Source organism: Cuculus canorus, chromosome 1, assembly GCF_017976375.1.
Source record: "Cuculus canorus isolate bCucCan1 chromosome 1, bCucCan1.pri, whole genome shotgun sequence".
Taxonomy (NCBI): Eukaryota; Metazoa; Chordata; class Aves; order Cuculiformes; family Cuculidae; genus Cuculus; species Cuculus canorus.
In genome coordinates this window covers 74,832,042-74,851,927 of record NC_071401.1, presented here as the reverse complement: position 1 = coordinate 74,851,927, position 19,886 = coordinate 74,832,042, and the positions used below count along the sequence as shown (strand labels likewise).

At 35.6% G+C, this 19,886-nt stretch overlaps 1 protein-coding gene across 12 annotated transcripts in view; it reads right to left on the bottom strand.

Annotated features, from left to right (window-relative positions):
- STS (steroid sulfatase) overlaps nt 1-19,886 on the bottom strand; it is a 105,092-nt gene that overhangs the window by 60,884 nt on the left and 24,322 nt on the right. For all 12 annotated transcript variants that reach the window (XM_054061571.1, XM_054061545.1, XM_054061581.1 and 9 more), the window contains 4 exons: nt 19,091-19,212; nt 16,394-16,516; nt 11,631-12,054; nt 3,909-4,045 (listed from right to left, as the gene is read on the bottom strand). In XM_054061571.1, the coding sequence (XP_053917546.1) occupies nt 3,909-4,045; nt 11,631-12,054; nt 16,394-16,516; nt 19,091-19,212 (806 nt within the window). The remainder of the gene's footprint in view (nt 1-3,908; nt 4,046-11,630; nt 12,055-16,393; nt 16,517-19,090; nt 19,213-19,886) is intronic.

The following is a 19,886-nucleotide window of genomic DNA, read 5'->3' as shown; positions in this document are numbered from 1 at the left end:
GATCCTCCCTCAGCCTTATCTTCTTCGTGCTGGACAGAGCTCAGTCCTAAGTTGTCTCAGCTTTTCCTCATATGAGAGATGCTGCAGTCCCTTGATCATCTTCATGACCCTTCACTGAATACCGTCCAGTAGCTCCATATGTCTCTTGTTCCAGAGACATATATAGCCCTACCAAATCCTTTAAGATATTGCAAACATAAGCTACATGTAAGACACATTGGGATTTATTTCCATTCCTTTTCATCTAATTAGATCTCGTCAGATGATGGCAATATTTTCTTTGCGTAACTTGATCCTAAGACAGGTCAGAAGACCATGGTAGAAAAGCAATTAAGTGTTTTTGCACTTGCAGGGCATCACCTAATAAAGATATCCAGACGATGCCCCCACTCTACATTTACCTAGCTTGTATGAGACTATGATTTCTGATAGTTTTTTACACTTAAGTCGTTCAGTTCCTATTGTTCCACAAAGGATTAAGAACTGCTATGTAGTTCTCCTAGTGTTAACAGAACAATTGACAGCCAGTTGCAAAAGTGGACTTAAATTAACGTGTCTTCACACAACTTGCACACAAGTCTACAGGGGGCTCCAAAACTCTTTGCAGGGATCTGTTCTGGACTAAATTAGTGTAATGCAATTTATATAAAAAACAATTCCTAAACATATCCATTTTTCTTCATATACACAATCAGGAATCAAAGAATGAGGGAAGGGAAGAAAAGAGGAAAGAAGGATAATATTGCATTCATCCAGTCATTATTTCTTTTTCCTTTTTTTTTAGACAGTAAGGTTATTTCATCTGTTCATCTGTTCTCAAATGAATTATAATCAATGGCATTAATAAGGTGCTTAGCCTACATTGAAAGAAAATTAATGTTATTAGCCAGAGAATAACTCTCTAAGGCATGTCATATGCAGTGACATTATAACCATGAATGCTTTAAACATTGAATTCTGTTGTACACACATCAGTATGCAAAAGCAGTAGACCTACCTGGTCCCACAGCTTATCCAGAGACTTTCTATTTTGTATTTTTGACATGGACTCTACAGTATTGATTTAACAAGTTGCAAACATACAATATGCAAAGGAGGATTTTATTTATGTGTCTTAGAGGTTTTTGTCCTCCTAGCATGGAGATTGGCTTATAATTGAGTTATTGTCCAATTAGGTAATTGATTCTCAATAAATAAACAAATGAAAATGGAGGATCATCTTTTATTTCTTTTAATTAGAATTATCAGTCTGAGTGTTCTTCTCTGTCTTACTAGGAAGGCTGTTGCTATTTCTCTTGCAAGTGGCAGCTAAAGACATCTTTCTGATTCCAACCTATCTCTCAGATCAGGAACAATATTTCATGGTCCAATCCCAATATAAATTTTTCATCACTAGTACCTGGCAGTCCAAGCTTCTACTTCTAACTAATTTTCTGCCTTTTTCCTTTGTCATCCACAAGGTTTTTTTAATGATAATTCCCACTAAGCGGATAACACATTGAAAGTTTCTTTTAGAATTAAGTTGAAGTTGGTGTTTCCTTTCCTACCAGATGCTCATTTTTGTTTCCTATGCTTGTGTTGTTTTTAATTAGGTTTTTCAGCAAACTATTATGTCTGGGCTACTTTGTTCTTCCCCTTTTTGCAAGTTACATTCATCTATGCATAAATAATAATTTCTGTCTAGTGAATGATAAAACTTTCCTTTCTGGAAAGCATATGGTTTCAGCTTTTCTAGAAAATTTTGTTTGACTTTTCTACTGTAACATCTTGAGAGGCTTTCCAAGAAAATACTGATTACTGACATCAGTAGTACAGTGAATGAATCTACTGTGTGTGACACCGCTGACGCATTAAGACTGAAATTTTCAGTGGAGGTTAATAGAAAAAAAATACTCCTTTCAACTGTAAAAGAACAACAACAACAATGAGAGAAAAAAAGCTCTGTTATTGCTTCAAACTACTTTGGAAATGTCAGCTATAACTTTTTTTCATCATTCTAATAATGGAGAAGAAAGTAACATAGGAACAGAGGAACTAAACATATTTTCTACCTTCTGGAACAAATACACATCTGGCAACACAGGAGTCTTACAAGACATAAGCAAAAGTAAACAAACAGATTGCCAACTAAAACAAAATTTGATGCTTGTATACTAGTGTATGACAGATGAGAATCTGTTTCCTGATTGATTAAGCTAGCTCCACTGCCATGATGTTCATGCAATAAATTGTAAAGGAAAATACATGAGGAAACTTGTCTCTTTCCTCTCTGAGTTTGTTCAAAATTCCTGTTCTCACCACTGAATTTGCATCTCTGATTTATCCCAAGCTTTTTTAATACTATGCTTCTTTCCTACAGTTTGATTTGTCTAACAAATCTACTAAGAACCTGTGGCCATTCTGCAAGAAAGTAATGGCTTCAATCTGTTACCACCTCTGCATCACCTAACAGCCTGAATCAGGAGCATGTCAGCTATCTTGGCATCCAACTTGCTGTTTAAACCTAGAGACGCTCTCCTGAAGGAGGTAGTAAAATGTAATGGTAGCAGAAAACGACCAATGAGGATGGGATAAGCTATCCCAGAATAGAAAAGAAATAGTAAAATCAAACACAGATGGGAAGACCAGACAATGCTCAGTAGCTTAGTACAATATGGATGCAAACAGAAATGCAAACACATGCATACTTTTATCTAATGCAAGCATTTGATTGAAGAAGTGCAGGTGGCCTTTGACAGCAATGATAAAGATTCATGTTGCAATACAACCAGAATGGAAGCCACGCTCTCTTTACAAAAACTGATTTGCAAGAGAGGCTTTTTTTTCCTATTTAATCCAGTTACTGTCCACATTAAAACCCCTTCCTACTAAGTGTATCACAGTTTCCAATAAGGTTTTTCCCAGTTTTGCAAATACTAAACTAAATACATTACAAATCACTAAATGTACTGTGATGCCTTTTTTCCCCCTATCTTCTGCAAGTAGACCTCTTGATGCAAAATGTGTAAAGGACTATACATTATGTTTAACTGTACATGCTTGCATAGTTTAAAAAAAAATGTATGCACCAAATCAGAATATCACAACTTAATAAGGAAGTAACATTTTCTTGAAGAAAGCCAATTTACACCGAGCTGTACTGAGAACAGAATTGACTTGGTGTATACATTTACTTGAGCAGCGTAAACTCATCTTTAGCTCCTAATTCTGCCATTCTCCAATATGACTTTTTTAAAATATAATCTGTTAGCTGTTTTCACAGGTGATCATCTCTGGAATCCAAATACATCTAGAGATAAGGGAATCCTGTTGAAAGATATAACAATCTACTAATCTCCAGCCTCAGAGAGAATGGAAGTCTTTGAAGGATAAATTGTTTGGGTTTGACTATTCTTCAAGAACAGAAGTGGAACTCACCTGAGTGATTTCACTAATTCAGAGAACTCACTAAAATAACTAGCAAATTACTTTTCTTAATAGTGCGGACTGTAGACACTTTATTTGAAAATGTTTTGATATCAATATCATGTGGTCACTTTTTGAGGTACTATATTGTTTTATGAAGATGACCTGCAGAGGCCAGATGGCAATCAGAAGCTCATGGGTTTGGATTCAACTACTCTGCTTCAAAAGCCCGTAGCTAAGGTGTCCATATCTCTGCTGAGTCCATACTATACGGACTGCCTTCATAGTCAAAGAGGAGAGGAGGCATTTGTAGGACACAATAAATTTGATCAGAAAGTAGATATTACAAGAGGTCAGATTACTGTGTCTTTTAAATTACTTTTTCTTTCCCCTAAGTATAAAGGACAAGCATGTCAGATACACTGTAGACATCCGAATTGCCAAAGTCTGCATTTGGTGGATGTGAATTTCCTCCATTAATGTTAGAAGCACATGTCACGTACCTACACTCCAGTCCATTTCTTCCACTGCGTCTCCGTATAAACCATGCTTGCTCTTTCCTCTGAAATTTTTTGAAGCATATAGAGCAGTATGGACATGAAGATAAGACAGGACAAGAAGAAATGGTGCCTCAGTGTTTCTGGAATAAAAAAACAAAAACAACCTTCAAACCCTTAGTATACTCAATAAAAAAAAATCTACAACAAAATCTTTCTACAATTGAGCTCAAAACAAAAGAAAAAAAAAACAAAACAAAACAAAAGAAAGAGGAAAAGGAATACTGTCACTGATTACAGGTAATCCTGAATATACACACAAAAGAGTAACTGTATACTGAATTGAAAGCAATAATAAACAAATAAATCTAATTACTGTTTGAAAGAGGACTTGTTTAAAGCCAAAAACCTAGCAGTTTCTGGCTATGAGCACCTCTCTTCATTCTACCAGTAAACATTTAAAAGTCCAAATAGAATTCCTGTTTAAAAGCATACTCTTGTAACTAGAGATAGATATGTGAAACACAATTATCTAACTTATAAGGTCATATGGAAGCTGATCACCTAGTCTATTATGAGGGCCAGGGTCAAACATACCATGACTATATTAAATTAAGCATATTAGTACTTTTCCTCCTTTTTTTTTCCTGTACTAAGATATATGACAAATCATCTTTTGCCATTTAATGCTCTGTGTACATGTATGCATATGATCAGTATGTAACACTACAAATACGTTGCACCAAAGAATATGTAATCTTGAAGTACATACTGATAAAAAGAAATATTTTTCCTCTAAACATAATGAATAGTCTCCACTGTCTTCAGTCTACTTCCTCAACTGATACAAAAGAAGTGCAATAAATAGACTCTCTGTACATTTTGATGTTCATGTGATCTGTCAACACAATATGTATGATCAGTTCCAGCAGGTTGTGAAAGCACAGCTCAAGTAAACAATTTATAGAACTTACTTAACTTAAAATTGAGTGGTACTAGCCAAATTTAGTGCTATACGCTCTAACAGCATTTGCAGTACATGATGCATATTGTAAATAACAGTTGAATCACATATGCACTATCTGGAAAATGCGTCTGGATCTCACCTTAAAGCACACAGCTAATGATAAAATATTGTGGCTTTATTTACCACGTTTTCCCTTGCTCATCTGTGGTGGATAATACCTGTGATTCACATCAACAGCAAAGGGAGACTATATACCTCCTCATGCAGTTGATTCATCCACGTTTAAAGAGAGGAGGAACAATACAGGCATGTATATACAAACTGTTTCCTTAAAATGAAAACAAAAAGTATAAACTTTAGAACCTGAAAATAAAGCATTTTATTAAAAAGGATTAATACAACATCAATACTTTACTCTTTAGAAAAAATAAGTAGGTTTAATTTCATATACCTATGGTACATTTTTCCTCTCTCCCTGGTTGTATCTGTTTTTTCACAAATTGCATAGTTAAAGCTTTGGGTTTTTTACTGGCATAGGCAGCAGTATATCGACTCAAAATGGTAAAATTTTATCCAGCTTACACGCTTGATAAGTGCATTTCTGACTGGGACTTTTTATTCATAAAAAAATTGTTCTTTTTTTAAAAAATGAAAGAATAAATAGAACATTTTTGACATGGAAAGTGCAAATAAAATAATTTTAGTTCCCTTCCAATACTTGCCCACGTATCCTGTGTCTTAGTATTAAAGTATTGATTAAAAATTTAAAAGATAAAAATTTTTCATAAAAGATACACTTTCCACAAAGTTGTGTTTGATGCTATTTGAGAGGTCATATATGTGAGAACCTTTCATTACTGTAGCAACAAATGGCACATGAGATTTCTGAGTCAATGAAAAACACTGAAAATGTCAGCATTTCTAGTAAAAAAAGATATATAATTATAAGTTTACTATTTCATATGTATATTAATATAATACTGACCTTTCCTTAAAGAACATTCCTGCCAGCCAGCTGATTTTTGTTTTACAATCTGCATTTTTCACCACATGTGATTATCTTTGGCTTTTTCCTTCAATACATTTCACTTAACTGAGAATGATATATAAATTCTAGCGTAAAACACCACAAAAATCTACTTTATACTTAAAATGTTGTAGGCACAATTTAGTATTTATACAAACTACCTTGTTCTATTGTCTCAGAGACAGTGCATACTTCCGTATTGCTAAAACTGAGTATCAGAAACCTCCAGTTTAACAGTTATTTTCAAGAGATAATAGCTCAGGTGTTGGGGGGTTTTGTTTGTTTTATTTTTTATTATTTTTTAAATAGAACTGACACAAAGATCTTACTTTCATGAAGAGTCATCTTCTCAATGATTGATATGGAAGGGCACTGCATCATTCTCTTCTTTGCAACTCGAATTGACAGGTTCTGATTGACAGCTTACTGTCAGGTGGTAAAGTGTCTCACCCATTAATGTCATATAAAAGATCACAGGCAGCTATTTATCTGCTGCCAAAACTCTTTGAGGAGAATCATAAGTGACTACCTTTCCCATGACCTTGAAAATGGAATGAAAATACCAGCTGGCAGTAGGAGAGAAATTTAACAATAACAGCTGAACTCCTGAACCACTTCAGTAAAGAGCTCCTTCAAAAATATATCACCACTATCTTTTACACATTCCAAACACAGGGAACTTGTTTCAAAAGATCTGAGATTTACTTACTCAAGTATAGTAAAAATTTTTATCCTAACATGAATCACACAGTCTTTTCAACGTACAAAGTAGCCAGAGAGATTATACACATCTGACAGAAGAAATTCTTCAATAAGTGCTTAACTGATCTTGAAAACATCATTGCATAGTAGTAGGTTCCTCTTACTTAGTGTGAGGAGTCTTTACATTACTCAAGGTTTTAGTTCAGGCTGTGTAAAACACAGTTTTAAAGTGGGTGAGAGAGCAAGTTACAATTAATCTGACTTTGTGCTTCTCACGAGGGTCTTCTAACTTTCTTCCTGCAATTTTGCTCTACACATTTGCTCATCAAAAACTCCCTGGATGCACTTGCTTGCTTTTCCGTGCATTCATGTTAACCTTAGACCACTGCAGTAGAGCAACAGGTTTGGCTCTGAATTTGCTGGCTTGCAGCTGTCAAATCAAACTGAGATTTTACGTATGATTCCAGGGAGGTAATGAGATAGGAACATGACATGGGAGGGCTCCATTCTACTTCATCACAATAAAATCTAAGTTAATCTTTAATATGATAGACAAGTATGATCTTTCTGAACAATAGGGTTTTTTGCTAGATCTGAAATTATCCTCAAAGTCTGTCATAAAGCATTGAATATAGTACTTGCTCTTTTTCAATCTACATAGGAGCAAATGAAAAGAGTAATACATATATCCTAGACTAAGGAAGAACAAATACAGTATTACCTCTCCAAAAATCAGACCAAAGTAAGTATAGCAGCACATAGCTATGTGTTATGAAGAAATTATAGGAAGACTTTAAAAATACAAATTCTAATTATCATATACGTGATAAAAAGTCATAAAGCTGACACCACTAAGAAACAGCTAGAAAAGAGAATAAAGTCAGGAAGTCCATTGCCTGGAATCTAAAGAACTTATAAAGGTAATGCAGGTAAGAGGTATAATAAACTTATAGATAAAACCTTTGTGTTGCAATTGTTTTATATCTGTAACTATGTATACGTTCATATATAATATGTATAAAATAGCATGAAAGTTCTATATAGGAAGTAGCCATGCTGTGGATGATTGGAGCTTCATCATATATTTATTGTAAAGATAATTAACCAATTAAAACCTGCATGATAGCTGATGATTTTTTTAATTTGATGATAAAATGTATTCAGAACCAGTTAAGGCAAATAACTGAGTTCTTCAAATTCAAGATTGTTAGAACTTGGGTATACTCGTGCACAGGGAATACTGGTATACAGGACTGATCTTGCTACTTACTCTCTAAATAAAAGAAGTCTGTGTAAGGAATGAAGTGCTGAGTCAAATACGTGGCTAAGGGAGGGTTGAGGGCGATTGCTCACTGAAAGAATGACAAGAGTGCTGTAGAGCAAACATGGCTTCCAAAACCCTGGTGCCCTTTCACTGATGAGTGCCAGATGTCCGACTGCTCCTCCAACCTTGTTGCCTTCTGAAGGCCATTCCCCTACAAACTGCCAAAGTCAGTAGACTACTCATAAAAGCAATGGCCTACTGGTGCACTAGAGTTGACAGGTATGAACTATGTAATGTCAGAACCACTGAGTCAAAGCAAATATTGATTTTGTTGCTCATGCTAATATACAGGGCAGATCAGTTCAGTGAATATTAATCTAATTACTCCTATTCCCGGGAGCCAGTTTTATGGTCATATACTTTGCATGTGAATTCACTACAGGGCACAGTTAAGGTTGCTTGAGTGCCCTAATTGCTTCTCAATATCTTAACATGCTTAGATATTCTTTAATTTAACACTGACTCTGAATTCTCTGGGTTATAATTCTCACTATAATTACAGCATCCCTGTAACAAAGTTTATTGTAAATTACAAATATGTGCTATTAACCTCAACTTCAATTTAACATTATTTTTGTCTGGAAACTACATTGAGAACTGGGGCTAAGTGGTCAGCTGATATAAAGCTATTTACCTCCAGCTGACTCACCAAAGCTATGCTGACTTAGATTGTACACTATTTTGTAAGCTCTAAGCACTAACAAAGCTATACAATAACACTGTACACATTACAAATACTAATAAAGTTAAAAGAGTTACTAGTTTTCTAGCATTCATTTCTAATCTTGAATTCACCCCTTTTAGGGCTACCATTTTACTGTCATTGCATTGAAGTCAATGAAACATTCAGAGATATCCAAACCATTATGATTCACTACAAGCACATTACATACTTCTAAATCATGGAAGAGTCTGCCAACATATAGGTAATGTAAGAGTCATTTAAAATAACCAAGTTCTTGGTCACTAAGCAAATAACCTCTCAACAATTTTCAAAGGGGGGCTACACGTGTGTGTATTTGTAGTAAACAAAGTACTTCACTGTTAAATCAGTTAGAATGTAGATGAGAAGGCATCTTTATTACCACTGCCAGGAGGAAATAAAGATGTTTTAGTTTATTTATAAATACTCATAAGAATGTTGATTGTTGAGAAGACTTAAAGAAATTTTGTATAAAAACCATTTTATTTTGGTATGCTAAGTAGACATGGCCACATCAAATATTTATAACCACAGAAAATAGAGAAAAATTGCAGTATTAGATCCAGATTTTAGATAAGCTTATTTTCTTGCTAACATTCTTGATGACTACTCTATGCAGGCATTAAGCCTAGAAAGTTTAGCCTCCGATTCTTTGGTATAAGTTTTTATTCAGCAATGACAACACCTGGATGTATTCAAGGAAACCACTTGGTATCTGCTTTTCAGATTAATAATTAAAGGACTTCTTATGTCTTAGAACATGTTTTTTCTTTTTATAACTATTTTTAGAAATGGTGCAACCTGTTCCAAAAGTGACTGAGAAAAATACTCTGGCATATTTTTCAATAAATTGAATGGATTAAATAATTTTGCTCTAAATACATTGATTTATATTTATAATCATAGAATCATTAAGATTGGATAAGACCTCCAAAATCATTAAGTCCAACTGTCATCCCAATGCCATCATGCCTACACACCCATGTTACGAAGTGCCATGTCTACACATTATTTGAACATCTCCAAGGATGGAGACTCCAAAGCCTGTTCCAATGCTTTTACCACTCTTTCAGTGAAGAAACTTTTCCTAATATCCAATCTAAATGTACCGTGACAGAACTTGAGGCCATTTCCTGTCATCCTACCACTTATTACTTGGGAGAAGAGACTGACACTCACCTCGTTACAACCTCCTTTCAGGTAGTTGTAGAAAGAAACAACATCTCTCATCAGCCTCCTCTTCTCCAGACTAAATAATGCTAGTTCCTTTAGCCATTTCTCATAACACTTTTCCTCCAGACCCTTCACCAGCTTTGTTGTCCTCTCTGGACACGCTCCAGCAGCTCAATGTCTTTCTTGTAGTGAGGGCCCAAAACCAAATACAATGCAGCCTCACCAGCACCAAGTACAGGGGGATATTCACTTACCTACTCCATCTGGCCACGGTGTTTCTGATACAAGTCAGGACGTTGTTGGCCTTCCTGGCCACCTGGGCACACTGCTGGCTCATATTCTGCTGGTTGTCAACCAACACCCTCAGGTCCTTCTCTGCCATGCAGCTTTCCAGCCATTCATCTCCAAGCTTGTAGCATTGAATGGGGCTGTTTTGACTGAAGTGCAGGACTTGGCATTTAGCCTTGTTGAGTTTTGTACAGTCAGCCTTGGCCCATCATTCCAGCCTGTCCAGATCACTCAGCAAAACCTCTCTACCCTCAAGCAGATCAACACTTCTGCCTAATTTAGTGTCCCTGGCAAACTTACTGAGGGGTACTCAATCCCCTCATCCAGATCATTAATAAAGATATTAAAAAAGACTGGCCCCAAAAATGAACTCTGGGAAACAGCAACGGTAACTTACTGCCAACTGGATTTGGATACATTCACTACGCTGTCTGGGCTTGGCTCTGTGTATTTCAGAATATACAAACTTATACTTTTACCATAGTATCATAGTATCATAATATAGTTAGAGTTGGGAGGGACCTTAAAGATCATCTCGTTCCATCCCCCCCGCCATGGGCAGGGACATCCCACTAGATCAGACTGCCCAAGGCCCCGTCCAACCTGGCCTTGAACACCTTCAGGGATGGGGCATCCACAGCTTCCCTGGGCAACCTGTGCCAGTGTCTCACCACTCTCATAGCGAAGAAATTCTTCCTAATGTCCAATCTAAATGTGCCCCTCTCCAGTTTATACTCATTCCCCTGGTCCTATCCCCACTAGTCTTTATGAATAGCCCCTCTCCAGCTTTTCTGTAGGCCCCCTTCAGGTACTCGAAGGTTGCTATGATTTTATATTTATAATTTTATAATTTTACAATTTATAATTTTATGATCTGATGCAATCGAAGGATGTGTGGTGAGAATTATTCCAAAGTAGCTAAGTTTTCAAAAATGAAGGACAACTCAGGATGTCTTTGTACATCTAACGCCTAGGTGATGTGATGTGATGGCTATTAAAAAAAATCATTGCTTTCAAAAAAACATTTATTTCCTAACATTTATAAAATATTTTTTTTACAAAATGAATCTGACATAAAAGTGGAAGGATCTAAAATGACATTATGCTAAAAAGTTTGCCTCAGAAATGCCATTTAATGGATGCATCAAGTCAATGATGAAGAACAGTTTCCTATTCCAGAAAAGTCATGGATTATGTCTCTCCATATTGCTTTCTCATAATTAAAACACCACAAAAGATTTTTCATGTTTCAACTTACATGAGAGTCTCAAGAATGAAAGTCCTAAAAAAGTGAGTTTTGAATTTTTTATCTGAAGCATGCAAACATAAATAGTTTTAAATTTTTATAAAGAGGATAACGACATACAAGATAGGAAGTCACATTCACTAAAAAGATTAACTTCAGTCACATTTTGAAGGAAAAAATATATAATATATAATAACATAATCCTCATGCTCATCAGTTCACTTTTTTTTTCCTTACGTTTTTGGAAGCATTGTCATTATGAAATACAAGCATTAACTTATAACATTTAAAAACCTACCTTTCTATAAACTGCACAGCTTCCTTTGTCAGTCTCTGAGTAAGGTTCTCATAGGATAGCGGTTGCTGGATAATCTGATGGTTCCTCATTAAGAAGCAGTTCAAGTGTCGAAAATGATAAAAGAAGAAAGTCAAAACTGCAAGTGAAATAGCAGTTATTAACATGCAGTAACCCAATGCTTGGAACGGTATGTTGAAGAGGCCAATGTACTGCACTATTGCCAAAGACATCAGGGCGATTCCAGCAATTTGCATTGGGATGACAAGGGATTTCTGAACCCCTTTTAAAAATACACTGCCTTGGCCAGGTTTGCAGTCTCTAAGATTGGTCACAGTAAGTCCATAAAAGTAATCAAATCCATGACTGAGGGGGTGGTGACAGAAGTCATTACTGCTTTCACAGTTCATCCCAAGATGCCACTTTCCTACAAAGAGAGAAGGACAGGGAATATTTTTTGTAGTTAAATCATCAAACTTATAATGTGAGCCATTTCAAATAAGAAACTGTCGCTACCTGACTGATATCCCTTGTCTCCAGCATTTATTGTGTCAATCCTTATATTCTATTTAATCTTTCTTTACATCTTCATCAAAGGCTTTGTTTCATGCCTGCTTCTTTGTTTTAGTCAGAATTAGTTTGGCATAGCTTGTTATGGAGATCATTAAATTCTGAGTGGGCTTTGCTGGCAGGTGGAGAAAAATACCTCACAAATCTTGAGCCTTATTGAATGCTTAGTTGAGATTCCAGTTCTTGTACATCTCTTGATGGCCTTAGGTTAGAAATATCTTCTGTATTACATAGAAGCAAGCATAAAGGCATTTTCAGGCCTACTTATGTGCCAGTAAAATGGAGGCCTCTACAGCTTTCCCATTCCATCAGTTTTCCCACTTACTGTCAGATGGTCCCTCACCTGAGGCAGTATTCTGCTTTCTGCAGGCAGAACAACTCTACTCACTACTTTTGACATGGTCCAGTGAACATTATTTTGTCCAGTGACAAAGACAACAACGCAGGCCATTTTATTGAAATTTTAGATGTTATAATGATGCCATAAAAGGCTAACTAAGAGTGCAACTCAATTTCATTCCCAACAAATGCAGACACAAATCTTGTAAAAGGAATACTTCAAAATTTTCTCTTGGGTTTACACGGTGTATGGAATATCAAAAGTCAGATGTGTAGCAAGGTGAGCATGAAACAACTCTCATCAAGTTAGGCAAGCTGAAATAAAGGCAGAGGCTTATCATCACAGATATAAATGATCTTAAAACTTTAATATTTTATGGTTTTGCTGTTATTTGCCAATCTCAAAGCACCTATAATTCAGAAAAAAAAGATAAGAAAAAGAAACCAAAACAAATGAAATATACTTTCAAGGTTACTTATGAAGATATAAAGAAGTTTTTTTAAACTGGACCTGGATAAAACTAGACATTGCAAGCCTGAAAAAGAAGAATGTTGCAACAACAAATCAGGGCAGAGTAAAACATAGGACATATTTGTATCAGAAGGATTTCAGCAAGCACAACAAATTATTCAATGTCAGGATGAACCTGGGCCTCAAAAAAGGTTTGTTGAGAAGTGACTTAAGTCAAACAAAGCAGACAGCAGGTTAGCTGGGGAAAGCAACAGAAGAAGTGGTTCAAATTCCTTCACAACTGTGATGGAAAGATACAATTGCCATTCTCAAATAGGTAATGAGGTAGAGGGTTTTGATAGGCCTGTGCTAGTCTGAAAAAGCAAGTGATGTCTGGGTCCAAAATACATGCTTCGTTTTATTCCTTGTGACTATAACCCTTGCCTTGAGCTAGTGTTTCAACAGATTGTTGTAATGTGCTCTGGGGCCCTCCTGAATCTGTGAGCAGGGCAAAATGCTCTCGCGTCTTTGCCAAGTGGAGCTTCATAGTATGGACACCTCACATAAGCACCATGTGCATTTCAGTAGATTCTGCCAAGCTTTTGAGTAAAATTTATGCTGTAAATTGCAAATTATGAGTACTGCTCTTTCGGTCACAATTAAGATTTCTGCAGACTGAAAGCAATGCAACAAAAGGGAAGTAGAAATGAGAGGCAAGCCCTACTTGATCAAGCAACTTCATTTGGAACTCAGGTATTCAGAATCCAGAAGGCTAGAGAGGCTGTAAAGAATCCACGTTACCCCTCTACTTTTCCCTCAGACAATTGAAAAGGGAGCAATCTGAAGGCTGAGTTGTAGATAAAGATGTATATTTTGTATGATTTCATGCTCTTCGGGTAAATGGTAAGATACAAGGTGCAGAACAAGATGCAGAACAGAAATATTTTATGTTCTTGAAAAAATATACAAAGTACAAATCAGTAATAATATAAAATATATATGCATATATTATTAACATGGTCAGATTTTAAGCTGTTCTCTTAATACCTGTTCTATTAATCCTTCTCCATAGACTCAGACAATCTTGTACTGGACACATCACTATGTATCCTTATATTAAAACACCTCATTCTGGAGGAAAGATGGAAGTCCAAGTTTATCCATTAGTATTTTAAACATCCAAGACAAGCTACTTAGGTGCATATTAAACTTCTCAAGATGCTAGATAACACACAGGATGACAACACTAAGAAGTTGACTTCTACTCAACTGGAATTGAGTAGAGCAGTAGTTAAAATAATGCCCATCTACTTTCAGTGGAATTTTTGCGTTAAGCAAAGCTGCTTATTACAAAACATCAAGATTCCTTACTAATGTCCTGGATCCCTAACTGGTGCAGTATTACATATGCAATGCAACTCCATTTTTTACGAAACTTGGTTTTGTTGCAGATCATCTGACTGTGTTCTTCATGGCAGATCTATTAGATGTCACCTTCTTTATGTCACAGGTTAAAAACAATAACATAAAAAAGTGTATATACATAAAGTAGATTTATAGCTGAAATATATTTAGGGACATATCAAGCAAGAGAAAGCATATATTCAGAGAATGGAAAAACATAAAAATAAAACCCCAAAAACCAAAAGGAAGTGCATTAAGGGAAGAATAAAATGTCCTTAAAGCGTAATGGGAGAGAAACCTGGCAAAAAAAGAAGTGACAGTACAGGCTAGAGGAACTGAAAGGTTTCAAATTACCCTTATGCCAATCCATCACTGGTGCAAGACTTGACAATTAATTGTTTAGGAACTGCTGAGTTAGATTGAACTAAGCAAAGACTCCCTGACCTAGACCAATATGATGTGATAAGAATACCAGCAGAGGCAGAAAATGGGTTAGTTGGGAATCAGATTCTGGCTATCTAGTCTTCAAATCTACATAATTTTTCTTTTTTGTCATTTACGTATGCTTTATCCTTAATTTTATTGCACTTCTTGATTTTTGGAAGCCTTCATTATACTCTAAGGATATGGTAATATTACATCTTATGGTTTCATAGCTATCATTCAGGCCACTTGGAAGAATTGTTCATTAAGCATCATGGAGATAAGTTCTGGAGATCTAAGTGGCAAGCTGTCATGTTGCAGTGAAAGCAGTTAAAAAAAGAACATTAACTAGGTCAGCCTCAGAAAATGAGTTGTATTATAGTGGCTGTTACAAACAGAAAAATGGGTTTTTTTCACTGTTTAATTCAATATGGAGCAATACGAATTAACTCTATGATGAACTTGACAAATTATAAATGGCTTTTTTGCACTATGGTTCAAATATACCTTCAATAAATGTAATTCTGCTTAGATTTTCTGATCTTCTGTTTTGAATCTGTCAGGACATTAACCCATTTTATAAGATTGTGGTATAGCTAACTAGGATTTTTAGTTAGGAACATAGGCATGGTTATCTAGATAACCAGTTATTACAGATATTTTTTTGAGCATTGTTGTGAATTGTTAGCCTTGATAAACAGCCTGATTTTTTAAACTAAAATTACTCCCAAAATTGCAAGCTTTTGCCACATTTAAAAATCAAATAGGGTGCATCCATCATTTAAATTAATGTAGTAACATTCCAATATGATGTTCTCTAAACAACTAACTCCTTGCAATTCCAGTAGAGAAATACATTATGTAATACAATCCGTATTTCCTAAAAATCTAAAATCTGAGCAGTGTAGAATAAGTCAGTGCCACATTAGGAAAAAAATGGGATTATTTAAATCTTATACCTTTATGATATTCATTCCAATTCTGTTTAATATTCATCTAGTGGGATTCCTTTTACCCATCACTGCATATTTATGCTGCAGTTAGTTGTTTGAAGTATCTTTATAATGAGAGAGAAACACATTTTTATATTAAACATCTACCACAGGATAAGATATATTTCCTAGAAATGCCCATTTCTGTCTGATGACTAAGAAGAGAAAACAGATGGTTAGTCAGGTACTACATTACCTACTTTATGGATACTCAAAAAGTAGTGAAATGAATCCTACCACTGTGCTGACTTGTCCCCTGTGATTGATCCCTCATTGTCTCTCTTGTAATCTAACTCCTATATACACTGAAAACTTTTCAAGAGCTTGAATAATTTTCAATTTGTTCATCATGTTTCTTCATTTCCTTGCACAATGAGACTATAACTACACAAGTGAATTAGACACACTTACCTGATTAGAGTTTCACAGATGCATAGGAATGCACTCAGCTTTGTGACCGAAAAATAAACTTATAACACTGTAGGGGAAAAAAGCTTAAAGCAGACCCTTAATAGCCTACATGGAAAGCTAATGTTCTTTTGATTGAAATGAATGAAAAATAGCCCTGCGTATGTATGCAATTTTACCTATTAGAGCTGTTGCATAACCTCTCTGCTTCAGGAGTCTGGAAAAAGTTATTTCTTCAGAAGGAAGTCCCCCAGAAGAGGCAGAAAACAAGAAGACACCAACTCGTGAGAATGAAGCCATTCCTATATACAATGAAAATTGGAAAATAGAGTGAAAATAATTTTCATACATTCTTTCTGCATGCACTTTTTTCTTTATGTCATATGACTTAAATGACATATTACCACCAGATGCTAAATGTTGCAAGTGGCAGATACAATCTGAGCAAGGATTTTTCTGTATTGAACTCAGATACTGAGAAGTGGAGAAAGTTTTCTCTGCTTATAACAGAGCAGACAGCCATAAAAAGCTGTAGCCCCTTCTGTAGATATTCTAAGGTATAACATATCTGAAAGAAGTTGAGCTTTCATAATTTATTTTTCTTGCACACAGGGGAGGAAAGGGGCTGATGAAGTAAGGCCACACCAAAGTTCTATGCTCACAATTTCCACTTTACTTATACCTGGCTTTCTACAAGCCTATAACATTATTTGACAGAAGGCAGTTAAAATAAGGTAGTCTCAAAGCTGGGTATGTAAACATAATGAGGTCAAAAAAGAGTAACAGACAGTCTGACCCTGGAAATCGAGTGGCTAGAGTACTCAGCTTTGACAGGAGAGGATCAGTGCTCCGATAGCATGAAGGTACACGATTCAATGCACATAGAATGCCTTAAAGCAGCATCAGGTATCAACTAATAAGACAACATTTTAAAAAGCCGCAATAATTTCTACATACTGAGAGTCTGAGGAACACAAATTCAAGCTTATAAACTGTTCTCAGGATGAGGAACTTGAGAGCTCAGATTCATGAAAATTAGATCACTAGGATTCCAGATGAGAGCTGGCTCTGACTATAGAGAGACAGAACACAGAATATCTATGCAAATTTGTGCAGATTTATCTCCAGGAATTCTAAATTATTCAACTGGATGATTGCAGTGCCAAAGTTACATGACTGATGTAGACAACCGGAATCTTCCCTCAGGTCTCCCTTGCGGTTAGATTTAAAAAAAAACACTCGTTTGACTGGTTTATTAAAGAGAGCTCAACCTACCTTACAAATGTTGACTTCATTTTTCTGCCCCAGCAGTTTTATTGATCAACAGTTAAGTATTTTTAGTCATCTATATATATCTATAGTTTATTTATTATATATTTATATTTATGTACTTTAATCTCTTGTAACTGAAATCAGTGTAATTCCCTTAAATTACCAGAATGAAAGGTTTTTTTCATATCATTCTTGCCTTTCTCAGAGTTTGCATCTCATCAAATACTGCATTTTAGAATATTTTTCTTCAGCTCTATTAGCAGGAGTTTTAAATTTCTAACATTTTTTCCACATTATGATTCTACTATCTTCTAAAATAATCTTTTACCAGCTCTTCACTGATGTTTGGAAGCAGTCCATATTTAGAAATTTCATAATTTAATTAAGACAAAGTTCAAATTTTACACCTCCATGAAAATGATTAGGTGTGTTTGAGAGCAGATCAGTTAAGAAAAAGCCTGTTCAAATGCAATTTTTTCAGAAATAAGAAAAAGGATCGTAATGGAAAGTGACCTGTGACTTTACCTACAGTAAATATTAGTAGCAATATAGTTGTAACAGGTATATAAAATTTTCCTTTGCAGCTGAATGTAATGGAAAATTTAGCAAGTTATATTAGCTGGCACTTTTGCAGAAGCTTTTTACTTGATTTGAATGAGCACAAATGTATCAAGTAGGCTCCAGAGTCTTGCTTTGCTTTCATTCCCAGAAGCAAGGACAGGATGTTTTATCACTAATGAACAAGTGATCTGATTAATGTATAATGATCCTTGCTAAAAATGATGTTCAGGGAATGTTAAAGTTGCATGGCTAAGCACTGAGGGCCTCAGTCTCAGCACACTAAAATAAATAGACTGGATCTTGAGTGACTCAAATGGGCTTTGGATCAGGTACTTTAAGGGAAGTTACCAAATGCATGTATTCATAGGATGCTTAACACTGTGTATGGGTAGATAAAGAACAAAAATACTTAGAAAGAAAAGAGATTTTTGCTTTCTTCTTCCCATTTTTAAGGACTGCTGGAAAACCTTAATGAGCTGTCCTCTGTCCTCTACCTATGTCCCCTTTCCCTCTTTTTCCCCCACAAATAAATAATAATTTGTCTTAATAAAAAGGTTCTGTATAAACACAAATGTCTGAGCAGAAGGATTTACACTGGATTCTTCCATTGTGTCTTTCTGGATGCATCTCTGTTATGTTCAACACTAAGGCTGCCCACCAACAACCTGTGAGCAGCCCCAATGCATCTGGAAGGCAGACAAAGAGCCCAGGGTCATTTAGACAGTGAAAGAAGCCAATGGAATTTGTCCGCTCCTTACATTGAATAACTACATTCACATTTTTTTCCCCTTAATATTTTAAAAAAAAACCCTTTTCTCAATAAAAAACATTTATTGTTGTGTGAACTCATCTCAGATGTGAAAATTTCCCATAAACATGGAAGATATAAAATGTTGACCAATTCTGTTGAGCTTGATTAGTCATTGAAATAGGTACTTAACCCAGTAATGACAGATATCAAGAAAGGCCAGAGAAAAAACCACATACAGTTTACCATAAATAAAATATGATATTTATATACATATAAACCAGTGGGATTTTACCTGATCTAATAGGATATCGTCCTGTCAGGAAAGCTGCCCTGCTTGGAGTACAAAGTGGGGATGCTGCTATATGCTGAGTAAGTGTCACTCCTTCTTCTGCTAGCCTGTCAATATTAGGGGTTCTATAAAAACATAAACAGGGAAAAAAAAAAAGAATACCAAAGGGCGATTGTTTAGCAACAACTATGATTAGATCAAGGCATTGAAAGCAAAAACTGTAAGTAAAATCAAATTAAGACTTATCAAAACCACAGTGGTGTTGCAATTCTAAGCATTATCATGTAAAGTATTTTTATACTAGATGTCATCACTGAACTGAGACATTATAGCATTGTGCCCAAAATCTTTTTCCCCATTTTCATCCACTCTTCACTACTTAACTGTGACACTTGATCGTATTATATTTCAACTCTTTTTAATGACTACCTTGACCCAGAACTGTAATTTTGCTACTTATACAGCCTTTCTGCTTCAGCAATGGGGAGAGGAAAGACTAGAGAAATGTTGTGCTTTCTTACTCCCTACTTGGTGTCATTTCTGTCTTTCTCCAGCAAAAGTTTCGGAGCAGGGGGTAACGTGGTAGTATCACTTATTACAGGAAATTCAAACAGCTACGACTCTACGTCAGGCTCTATATTAATGATGTAGTACATGGCTGACATGACTACATCTGTAATATTAGACTCAGAAGCACAGCCAAGTTTCCATATTTGCATGGAAAACTTGTCTGTGACCTGGCTTCCCAGGCAGATAAAAGTCTGTTTCTGCAGGAAAAAAATCCTGTGCCCTTGGTCCT